Source organism: Stegastes partitus, unplaced genomic scaffold (assembly GCF_000690725.1).
Source record: "Stegastes partitus isolate 25-593 unplaced genomic scaffold, Stegastes_partitus-1.0.2 Scaffold1296, whole genome shotgun sequence".
NCBI lineage: Eukaryota > Metazoa > Chordata > Actinopteri > Pomacentridae > Stegastes > Stegastes partitus.
The window spans coordinates 27140-39263 of NW_007579027.1; the positions used below are offsets into that span (position 1 = coordinate 27140).

The window sequence follows — 12124 nt, forward strand, 5'->3', positions numbered from 1 at the left end:
TGCCCTTATCTGCCCTGCTTGCTGCTCTTTGTCTTGTGCCATCTGTCTGAATCTGTCAGAGCCTCTCTCTGCATTTCTCTCCAAAACCTGAAATCATGGCTTTGATCAGCTGCTCTCTCAACGCAATTGATCAAATTTTCTCGATGGGAAAACCAGACAAAGGAGAGCCCGCCTGCCCTGACGGAACGTTTGCAACGGGATACACGATGGACTCCTGGAAGGAGTGGCGGGTCATGTGCCTCTCTATACTTTCTTCTGTCGAGGATGTTGAAGACGTCTACATAATTGGGATTACAACAGGCTTCCTGCTGTTTGGAGTTTGCAGGTTCCTGTTTTATCGCAAAGTTCGGAAGACAGAGGCAGCACTTTTGGCAATTGAGAAGCTGCCCGTCACTGAGGGAATGTTTCGGGCTGCCAACACTCAGACTCAATATGCAAACTCAATAGCAAACTGGATGGGATTCCAGGATTTATTCGCAAGATGGGTACCAATTTGGACGCGCCTCGTGGCTGTGTGCTCCCTCCAGTGTCTGAGCTGTGACACCTCCCCTTCCCAACACCCTTCCTCCTCCCATGCATGCAAGTCTAGGAGTTTTTTGTTGTGATGTTTTTATTATGTTGCTTTTGTGCTGAGGTGTTTTTTTCCTAATCCCACACTGTGCCCCCCCAGAGCAGCCTAGTTTAGGAATTGCCTTTTTTCCCCTCGTTTTTCCTCTTGTTTTCCTTTTCCTATCTAATGATAAGGGCCGTGGCTCATGCTCGCTGTCCCAACAGTTCCTCCCTCCTGTCTCCCCATTATTGGTCACTGTCTTTTTATGTTTCTTGGACGGGATGTAACTGGTAATTTCGTTGCTCTGTACTTGTGACATGTGCAATGACAATAAAGTTCTGACTGACTTCTGCATGTTCCTGCACACTGGAAATAGTTCTACTGCTTTTTATGACTTTTGTAATTCACTGGATTTGCTACGCTTGCTGTTAATTTGATTTTTAACACTTACTGTCTACTGATTTGCAACATCCTTTAAAAATGTTAAACGTGTTCATGTTTACTATTAAGTCACACTCCCTGTATGTGAAAACCTACTTGGCAATAAAACAGATTCTGAAATAGCTAAACAACTGATTGAAGCAGTCACGGTGAGGGTTAACAACGTCCTCCTGTAGCTGAATCCTAAATTGGATCCCTCAGTAATTTTAATTCTGTTCAGGTTTCAGCATTAAAATGAAAACCATAAATGACAAACACTCTTCACCTTCTGTGCTGTGATGTTTATTTTCCACCACCATCTTTCACTGAGTACAAACATTACACATAATCAGCCTAAAGTCCCGGTTTCACCATTATCAAATTAACCCTAGTCTGTTACAGCTGGAGTATAATCTGTTGCTTGAAAATGAATCCTGCTACCATAATTGAACCTTGCAAACCAGAAATTTCATAAAGGAGAGCTCAAAGTTTAATATTTTTGACTGTTTGGCCAACCAGGAGCTGGATCCAAAACAGATCTGATTCTTGGAACTAAATGTACACAAAATGATCATCTGTAAAAAAAAAAAAAAAAAAGAAGTTGTGTGTTTTAAACCACCTCCGTCTATAAACTCGGCAGCTGTGAACAAATAGAGACATGGCTCCACTGTTCCTAATTTAATTAATAGAAATTAGTAAAGAAATTCTACATATATATATCTCTTAATTATAAAATCCTTATTCTGCCAGCCGACCTCTCCGATCCAACAATCAAGGCCTCTTGGTTGTTCCTCGCTCCCTTTTTAAATCTAGAGGTGACTGTGCTTTTGAGGTTGGTGCTCCGAAGCTCTGCAACAATCTGCCTACTGCCATAAGATCTGCTGACTCTGTGGAGTCTGCTAAAAACCTAGGCTCGCCGTCATTTAAGGTGTTGTTGCATGTTGTTATCCTCATGTCTTTCCTGTCCTCTCTCTATTCTCGTTACCTGTGCTCGACTCTACTCTGTGTTGTATGCATGCATGTTTGTTTGAACTCATTTTAAATTGCATCACATTAACTTTGTACCAAATTTGATCAAAATTGTGTTTTTATCTTTTTGGATTATGTGAAAGCGCTTTGTAACCCTGTGTTTTAAAAAGAGCTTTAGAAATAAACCCATTATTATTATTATTTTATTATTATTATTACTTGGCACAGCCCTGAATCAAAATACTGGCTGTTCATTTTGCAATCAGTGAGACTCATTGTCAAAAATTGTTCAAGTCGGCTTTTCATCTCATCCACAACCAGCGCTAGTAACCGTGACATGGGTTGCAAGAGTGTCTCTGGGAGTCTGTTTGCAATATTATGAGCTTTTTCTGCTGCCAAATGCTGCCCATATATGGGGTGACAATGACACCTGGAATAAAAACCTGCTCCTTCCTCCTCCACAGTCTCTGAGTAGGAGTGAAGAGGATGACAAAGCTCTCAGAATGTAGTGATTTACTGCAGATAAATGAATAAATAGTAAAGCTTAAGTGATTTATTTTGCATATCTGTGTGATGTATGTACCTTTTCAGGCTGGGGTGCGCTGAGGGCACGCTCTGTAGCAATGACAGGTGCTTTTACATTCAGCTCTGTAGACACGTCTGTTTCACCCGCCTGAGCCTGCACATCAGACACACAAACACACATTTTTCATTAATATAAACAGTACTACTAAAGAACTAGAGGTCACAAACTCAGGTTTCACGTGTAGCTTCATAATTAGACGCCCCCACATCTGAAACAATCCCAAGTTTCATACGATTGTAACCTCTGATGTGAATGTGTGAGACTCTGTTGCGTCAGATCAGTGAACATGTTTCATTCAGTATCTTACAGGTGGCGATTGGTACAACTAAGCATCTACAATTTATTCTTTAGATTCTGGGTTGATGTTAATGTGCAACAAATGCTATATACACACAGTATGTACCATGTACGGAGTGTGATTTAAATCTATGTTTCTGTTTATGTAATCTGCAATAAAGTGCTGCTAAAAAAGTACAAAAATATTAAGACACACATACTGTATTTGCTCATCTAGGAGCCTAAATACCACGTTGTGTTAACTGTGTGTTTGCCTCCTCACTCTCTGATATTCCTCCTTGGCTTTGCTGAGCAGCTCCAGGATGTCAATGGGCCGTGGTTCTGCAATGCCATTGGTTCTCCCTGGCTCTGCCTTCTCTGGTGATTTTCTCTGGGCATAGTCTGCTTCTTGTTTCACAATCCTGGCCAAGCAATTAAAGCATGAAATGTAGTTTAGACACAAAAGCTTTGCCACACTCCTCGAAGGTAGAGCTGCTTATGAAGCAAGCATTTAACAGGTGAAAAAAAAATAACTTAAGAGATAGAAGTACAAGATCAAGATGTTCCAGGACGACACTCATAGAAGACACAAACCATATCTGATGTAAGGTTGCCCTTTGAAGCTATCTCCTCATGCAGTGATACGCTGCCCCCAGTGCTCCTGCCACATGTGGAATGTTTCCTGAAGTTCCATGCGTTTGCGATTTCTCCATGGACCACGTACTTACAGACAGCAAAACACCAAATTCTGTGATAACGTGACTCAAACATCATGTTGGAGATCAATACTGGTGATGATCTATAGCTACAACCCAGAAACCAAACAGCAGTTGACAGAGACGAAGAAGGCACATCCGGTCAGCAGCACGACCAAAAGCATACTCGTCATTTCGTTTGACATTCACACGATTGTGTAATGTAAATTCATCCTGCAGGGTCAGACTGTCAACATGAGGTTTTACTATAATGTCCTGAGCTATATGAGGGAGAACATTTGGCCCAAAAGACCTCATCTGTGCCACATGCCATCAGGCCAAACCCCTCGCTCACAGCACGTTAAAAACCCACAGCTGCACCAGTACAATGGCTGCTCCCCAGCCACACTACTCGCCAGCTTTGCCTTATTTATTGCAATTTCTTAATCCTCACCAAAATAAAGCTCAATTTCAAAGGTTGCTGTTTTGATACAGTGCAGGAGATCCAACTCATGTTGCAGATAATACTTGATGTGGTTACAGAATGGGAATTTCCAAGACTGTTCGAAATGTGGCAGGAGAGCTGGGAGCAGAGTATCACTGCACAGGAAACTAATTGGAAGAGGATGGCAGGATAGGTTAGGTGTGGTTTGTGCTTTTCATCGGCTCAGTCCTGGAACTTCTTGATCACACTTTGTAAACACATGTTCCATTTCATATAAAAGCAGATAAGGCATGAAGATGTCAAACTACTTACTTGACCATGAGCTGAGCGATGCGTTGACAGTCCCTCTTGTCATAGAACCAAATACTGTAGATACCCACTGTTAAAAAAGACAACACAAATACCATATTTTATACTACGTCTACACTGGCCGTGTCATGTAAGCAGCATGAAATTATATTCATCTGATTTAGATCATTTAGATAAAGTGATGAATTACACATTAAAAAAAATAAATAAAATGCAACATCTGTGTCAGCCTACATCAACAAATGCATGGATGACATTAGCATCATGAAGTTCATCACCACCCCGGCCAACCAAAAACCCTGGATGACTGATGAAGGTAAAATGTTAAAAGGGACAGAACTCAGCCTTTAAGTCTGGTGACGACAAGGCACTGAGAACAGCGATAGCCAAGCTGAACCGTGCAATCCGAATAGCAAAGCGTAAGGTGTAATTCTATTGAACTGGATCTTTGATTCTGTGTGAAACTATCACTTCTAAATGATGTCTTTCAAAATAAAAAAAATCAAGTGCTATCAAGTGCCAAAGCAGAGTACAAAAATGAGTCACTGCAGCTGTAATGTAGAGCAAACAGCCGTGACTAACACCTCACTCAAAATCACCAAAAGGATCCTGCTTGATGTACAATAAAATGTTCAAAAAACTAAATATATAACAACAGTTTTTGCTGACACAATAGTTAATATTACTAATACTACATTGCTTGTGTGTTATATATGTGTTTGTGTGCGTGTGTGTGTCTGTGTGTGATGAAATACTGGCGTGTTCAAGGTCTCAAGAGGCTGAGGTAACCTAGCAACCAGATTGTTTGCCTTCTTGAAGCATCCAGTGCTACCTCAGGGAATATGAAGCGGTGTAAACAGGTGTATGTGTGTCTCCAAGTGCACGTCTCTCCAACGGTGTTTTCTAACATTGAGTGCACTTATCAGCCTTCTGCAGTGAGTTCTGCAGTGCTCAAAGAGGCTTGAAGGAATATTTCAATAACTTTTACTCATCAACATCTCTCTAAAGGATTAATTTCCCTTGTTTTGGACTCTTTGCTCTTCAATCAAACTTCTTCAATACAGCCTTCAACATTTCTTTTTCACAGGGAGGAGTCGTAGAACTGTCTTGCTGTCAGTTTCTTTGAAAGAATATACATCACAACAGCCACACCTTCACAGGAGCGCAAACAACAAACAGACTCCACTGGCTGACAAATTATTGTCTGAGAGCTACCACAGAATCCTCAGCCAGTAACTTGCCTGACTGAAAGGAGCAAATGGACTGAAGACAGCGTGAACTACACCAGCTGTCAAACCCAGCAGATGGAACAAAAACCAGGAGAGGATACAATCGGAGACAACTTGCTCTGAGCCGTCTTCCAGAGGGGACTATCTCTCCAACACAAACTGAGGAGCCGGTGTTTTATTCGACAACTTTGCACCATTCAACTTGTCTGCAACTCAACCGACTCTGAGGAATTAAAATGATTCCACCAGCACTTGGACTCAACTAAAACTACTGGAGAAGCTGCTCTGGCCTGAATACCAACAAGAAAATAACATCATGTCTTCCATACCAGGGAGGCTGATGGGCAAACCAAGTCCAAAAGGGGAGCAGTCTACTCTGACACTGACCTTAGCCATGCTATTTTTTCTCATAAGCAAACAAATGGGAAAACAATCAAATTCTTTATTCATTGCCTTGATGAAACTTGTGTTCAGACTTCTAATAGATTACCTAGGTGGCAGCGCTGTCAGTTACTTTTTGAAGATCTGAGGAAGTTTGTGGCAGACTTGCCGTTGAACTCTTTCCATAAGGCTGAAGAAATAAAGGACTTCATTGATTTAAGCCATCAGCAAAGCCACACCTTGTACAGTAAAATATATCAAGTAATAGTCTTATTAGTCAATCAGACCTGAAGACTTTTAGGTTGTTGGCCTAGTTCAGAATGGTAACTGTGGCCAAGCCAAGCTGAAACTGGTGCCGTCTGGTGGGCCGTTGTGAGGCCATGAGTGAAAAAGTGTTCTTACTTGATGCTCCAAGACATCAGAATGACTTCAAGCAAAAGGGAGAAGAAATGTTCCAGAGAACACTGGGGAGGTGTTTGTTCGGCATTTTCAGAGGTACTTTTTTGTTCTGTTATGTGTGTGTGTGTGTGCGTTTGTGAAACATCGTCAACTCCTATGTTTAGGAACTCCTGACTAATTTACAAACTTTGCTGCATTTTGAAATGGGGAAAACAGTAAATAAAACCCCTGCAGAAAACAGACATTGTCATTGAGCGAGTAGAAGGGTGCAAGAAATCTGCAAATACCACAATTATTGTTAAGCTGTTTCCAATTTTTTTTAAAGTTCATGAAATGAAGAATAACAGCACATAAACATCTGCACATATTTACTGTCTATTTGCTAAATGGGTTGTGCTGATTTGATTTCCCTGAAGCTAACCAAAATATGACTTTTTCCCAAACTTTTGACCAGTCTAGATAAAAACTGTCTACTTTCAAAAATATGCATGGTTTATATTTTTCTTTCACAGAATCCTCCATGAGTCAGTAGTGCTACATGGTGGAAAAATCCTACACAAACATATTATGTGGCGAAAAAATGATGCTTGACATTCCCACAGGAATTAGAGATTTTTGACATTTCGTACAACATTACAAGATGCTGTTTTTGTGTAATTTTGACGGTGTAATGGCAAAATTTAAAGCCTTAAAACTTGTCTGAAAGTGGTACTGAAGTAGGAATCACCTGCGACTCCCCTCCTATTGTGTAGTGGTGTAACAGACCACATTGATCCATGACCCCTATGGATTCCTACCAAAAGTTCATCAGACATGTGAATCTGAGATTAATTGCAAAGTTTAAGGATCATCAGCACGATCCCTAAATCTTGAGGCAGAGTTGCAGTGGCAAGATGTCCTGCAGTTGTGTGTTCAAATGAATTAGGCTAAAAGAAATTGACAGTGACTGTCATGGCAGTATATTTCTCCTTTTTATTAATTTATTTAATTACTTTTTGCTGTTCCTAAAAAATGATCAGATCCATGACTCAAAAGCTGTGATACAATCCACTGCACCCCGACTATAGTGGCTCTTGGCTTCTGATGTTTTGCTGCCTGGAACTTCTCAAGACACAGTTAACACTTAAGACATTTGATGTCAGACAATAAATAATAAAGAACATCTGATTTCAGTTCAAGCTAACACATGTCTCTCCTGTGTATGACATCGATTGTTTGGTGCTTTTGATTCTACAAAACACTCACAGTTGCCATTCCTGTAGAGCAAGAAGGGATCCTGCAGCTGGAACTCCAGGTCTTTATTGATCGGCTCCACAAGGTTCTCTGTACTCAGCCGATTCATGATGGTGAAGCCATGGTGAGGAGAGGCAGACCTTAAAAGGACAGAGAACACCTACAGTCACCTCCCTGATCACAACATCTTGTGCACTACATTTAGAAAAGCCTGGATTATTTATAATAACTGAAAAAACCCGATTTTTTATTTGTTTTTTTGACTTGCATTACTTTGTATTATTAACAAAATGAATAAACTAAAATAATTTTTATCAAACATGCATATCAGTAAATATAGAAATATATTTTAACAACTTATGAAACAAGAGTATTTGGTTGTGGAAGATGGCTTCTGAATAGATTTGTAAACCACGAAAAACAATTATAAGCAACACATCTTAAATACCAAATAGTCAGTTAATTAATTCCAAAATGAACTGATCTATTTTTAAAAAACAAACTATGGCATATAGCCATCATAAGTTACCAGACTCAAACCTAATCTAAGCTCAGATGCTTTAAAGTTGTTTATTTTGCTTGACCACGAGTCAACCTGAATGTAAAGAAAAAAGCCAACACGCTTTATATTGTAACCCTCATAAGACTCAATGTTTGGGGTAATAAAGGACTTATACGATTTGCAAATCAAAATTTTAACTTATTTTTTTCTTTAAAAACAGTATAACTTTCTTTTAATGTCAAAACTATGGACGTAAATAATCACATGGAGTCTCTCAAATGTTTGTTTACAAATACTGCGGCCTATACACGTGCAGAGAATACGTCAAATGACAGCGCCAAGAAACGTAATTTCTGAACACGAAAATAACCGTCATGGTCATCGTGTTGAATTCCTATGAGCACATCATGTACTTACCTCGCATATACAAACAGCGTGCCCTCGATTTCGGTCTTCTCCTGAAATGAAAAGTGACGCTGTGTCAAAAACAACAACCGCTAATCCAAACGTGCTGAATAATAGCTGTTAGCGTCGCTAGCCAACTTCAGCTAGCTGAGATAACAAAACGCTAGCTTGTTATCGTACGTATAACTAAATCACTAGCAGAATGACAGTGGTATCAGCCGCATGTGAACATTAGCTGGACATCTTTAACAAACAGCTTAACGAATACTAACACGTATCTTAGCATTTTCTTGTTTTTATCGAGAAGCTAGCATGCTAACTCAACACTTAGCTTGACAGCTTTCTACGAAATTGTTTCGGGTCTTTTCCAAACTTCCTTAGACACTTACCCATTCGTTCGCTTTGGAGTTGAAATTGTAGAGAGCCACCTGGCCGGTAACGTCGAGCAGTTTGGTTATGTACGGGTCTTGTCTCTGCAGAGCGGCTAAGCTCATCATCTGTCCAGCATTAACGGTCTCCATCTTGGATGTGATTGTTGCTCCCGCACGGACGGATTTCTGCGGACTCCTATAACTTCCGCTGCCCCCGGAAGTCACGGCTGTCTAAAAGTTCCCAAGAGATTTATGTATTTGTTCCGCAGAGATTATACTCAATTGCAATTTAGGTCATTCGTAATTTGTTAGAGTGCCGCTTGGAAAAAAAAAATGTTTGTAGGATATAGCAGTGGTTTTTATGAGATTTGAGCGAATGTGCTTTCTAAAAGCAAATAAGCTACATAAAAAAAACAATAATTCAAATAAAAAAAAAAAACAACTTCATTTGATAGCAAAAGATATAAGTCAAACAATAATGGACAATAACTTGGTCAAACTATTTGCTAACATTAGATTAAATCAAAAGCAAGTGATGCAACAAGTTTGTGTATTATAATAAAATCCTAAGGAAGAGGAGACTTTTTTTTTGCTTTTGTACACTACTACATCATGTTTAAATCAACTTCAGAGTTTTAGATTTTCACAGCAGCGAACTAAAGACTGATCAAAATAAATAACAATAATTAAATCCATCCATCTGCTAAATCCATACGTACATGCATGCCTACATGCCACACACATGCATACATGTGAGTACCACAGGGGTGCGCTGCTTTACTTCTATTCACTTTGAATCTGAGAACACTTGTGCTCAGACCACAAGTAAAGAGCTTTTTTACTTGTTATAGTGTCTTTTCTTAATGTGTTGTCCAACTGAGATCACGAGATTTACATAATTATGTTAAATCTTTTATAGTTTACATAACCTACCCAAAAATGGAATAGTGGCAGTGATAAAAGTGTCCATGCTGGATATTTGTACACTTATTGAAATCAGTTTGATAGAATGCTTTAATACCGCAGCTGATCGTTTGTTATTCGGCCCAGTTGAGCTGAAGCTGCCTGCCTCACCTACCTCTGTTTAGGGAACATTGGAGCAGGGATTATAATCGGAGGATTACGCGCTACCGTGAAACTGTTATCCTCCATCCAGGCACAGGTAATCCAATCATTGTTAACCTTCCAGCACAGCTCCAACAACTCATTTCCTCTCGAATCGCGGCGGAGTGAGGGCAGAAAACGGCGCTATGAGGCCCCAGAGAAGAGGCAGGTGACAGAATGCCGTTCATTATAAGGGGAAGACCCCTGAGGGGTAAGTAAAGAACCTACTCAGACAGTGGGAGGGATGTGATGGGGGACATGTGCTTGTCTTTAGATATTTTACTGGCAGGAGAAAGTTACAGTAATCATAATCTATTGTTAACTATGTTTCTTTATTTATTATAATGCGCCACAGTTTGTGATATCACCTCTAGAAATGTGTAACAGGCAGATTAAGGCTCGTGTGTTGTTGGCCTACATATTACCAAATCACTTTTTCGAACATACAAGGGTGAACTTTCACCGATCAGACTTTGGGAGGCTTTAATGAGTGTGTTTGTCTTAATATAACTACATGTAGCAACAGATTTCCTCTCGGTCTCATTGTTGTTTGTCATCATCTCTACAATTTAAGAGCTGAATTCGCTGATTTGATTCACTAAATGTCCATTTTGTTTTGTCTTTTGGATGTGTTGGCGTGCGTAAAAATCACCTTTGACAACATTGGGCAGCTGTGCCAAATATATGCCTCTTTTCATTCCCTCTTTGGAAGTTTCCGGCAACAGGTGCGTTTCACGCGCTTCTGTGCGATGCGAGGAGGTGCAGCCTACGTGCTCGCTCCAACTAGTTATCAGTCCGCCGCCAGTCTCACTGGGAATAATTGACAGCAGCGGATTGACTGCCGCTGCCAGCGCGTCCTCTCCGATACGCCGTGAATCTGCAGACAGGCACCCGGATGTGGCGAAAATGTTTGGCGCTCCTCTCAGGGTCTGCGCTCGGAAAACATTTTATAATTCAGGTTAACGACTCTGCTCGGGTTTGCGCCTTCGACGTCTTTGGATGTTTTTTCCAACGATGAGTTGGATTTAAAACGGATATTTTCGATGTGGATTCGAGGATGCAAGAAGCAGATGAACAGTCTGAAGGTAAAAAAAAAAAAAAAAGGAAAAAAAAGAGAAGCCGTGCGTGGAGCGCAGGAGGAGAGTTGGAGCGCTGAGGGGGCGAGAGCGCTCGTTTGGTTTATTCTTTGGATGTCTGCTTTAATCCATGTGATAATAAGCTCTGAGTCGTGTCTGCTGCTGATATGTTTTTTCCTCCAACTTATTTCAGCGCAGAAATTGTGCGTTAACAATGTTCCAGGCTGCGTTATTGTCAGGACGGCAGTTCCAGATCCACTGGAGAGCGAGTTGTAGTTCTCAGAAAAATGGTTGACTATGTGTGGTCTAATATATGGTCAAGTGGTCGTTTTGGAACCATGTGACAGGCTGATGCGTTGGATTTCCTCCAGCATATAATAAATCAACTTTAAAAGTGCCCCAAACAAACACTGTGCTGGTTTAAGAAGCAACAAGATGCCAAAAGTGAAGTCAGGAACAGCAGCCAGAAAGTCAACAGTTGTTTTTCCTGCATGGTGCGACAGATGTGCAGCTGGAGTGATGGGATAATTCCTGTTCATGTGTCAGACAGACTGCCAGCAGCGTTAAATAACAGTGTGCACTTGTTATTTTGCACCTTTGGTGATGTTGTGTGGCGGAGCGAGGAGGGTGGCTGCCCCCTCATTCACAGAGAAACTGTGAATTTAACTTGGAATTTCACTTTAAGCATCTGATCAGACGAAGGTAAAGGTAAATTGAAATGATAGGGACATTTTTCTTTCACTCAGTATGATATCTTTATATTTCAATTAGTGTGGTTTTATATTATAATTTTATTTGAATAGACAAACCCCGACCTTCATAAAATGCAGTAAAAATGATCAAACTGCTGGAGTTTTGGCATCAGTCAGAGATCTTAAACCAAGCAGTTCTAGGGCAAATTCTCTGCAACCAGTACTTTCTAAAACTCTATTTGTTGCCCCTTTGTACCAACCATTCAGAGATTCATCCATCTTTTACTTTATGTCTTTGTCACAGAGATGGAGCAAGTATTCAGATCCTTCATTTAAATCCTGAGTCCTGCACTTTAAATTAAAGTAAAAGTGCACAAGTTTTATCACAAAAATGCACTTAAAGTATTAAAAGTTAAAGTTCTCAGTGCAGAAAATGTCCTCTGTGACTGACATTCTATCCTGTATTACACCATTTGACTATT

At 40.3% G+C, this 12124-nt stretch overlaps 2 protein-coding genes across 2 annotated transcripts in view; one reads left to right on the forward strand and one right to left on the reverse strand.

The window, feature by feature from the left end:
• The window catches only part of dcp1a (decapping mRNA 1A), a 12655-nt gene extending 3734 nt beyond the window's left edge, over positions 1–8921 (reverse strand). Inside the window, exons 1-6 of the mRNA XM_008298226.1 lie at positions 8789–8921; positions 8412–8452; positions 7505–7632; positions 4254–4320; positions 3085–3223; positions 2523–2618 (exon numbers count right to left, since the gene is read on the reverse strand). Coding sequence (XP_008296448.1) covers positions 2523–2618; positions 3085–3223; positions 4254–4320; positions 7505–7632; positions 8412–8452; positions 8789–8920 — 603 coding nt within the window. The 5' untranslated portion in view covers position 8921. The remainder of the gene's footprint in view (positions 1–2522; positions 2619–3084; positions 3224–4253; positions 4321–7504; positions 7633–8411; positions 8453–8788) is intronic.
• A 1130-nt stretch (positions 8922–10051) lies between these two features.
• cacna1db (calcium channel, voltage-dependent, L type, alpha 1D subunit, b) overlaps positions 10052–12124 on the forward strand; it is a 118960-nt gene continuing 116887 nt past the window's right edge. Inside the window, exon 1 of the mRNA XM_008298233.1 lies at positions 10052–10085. Within this exon, the coding sequence (XP_008296455.1) occupies positions 10052–10085 (34 nt within the window). The remainder of the gene's footprint in view (positions 10086–12124) is intronic.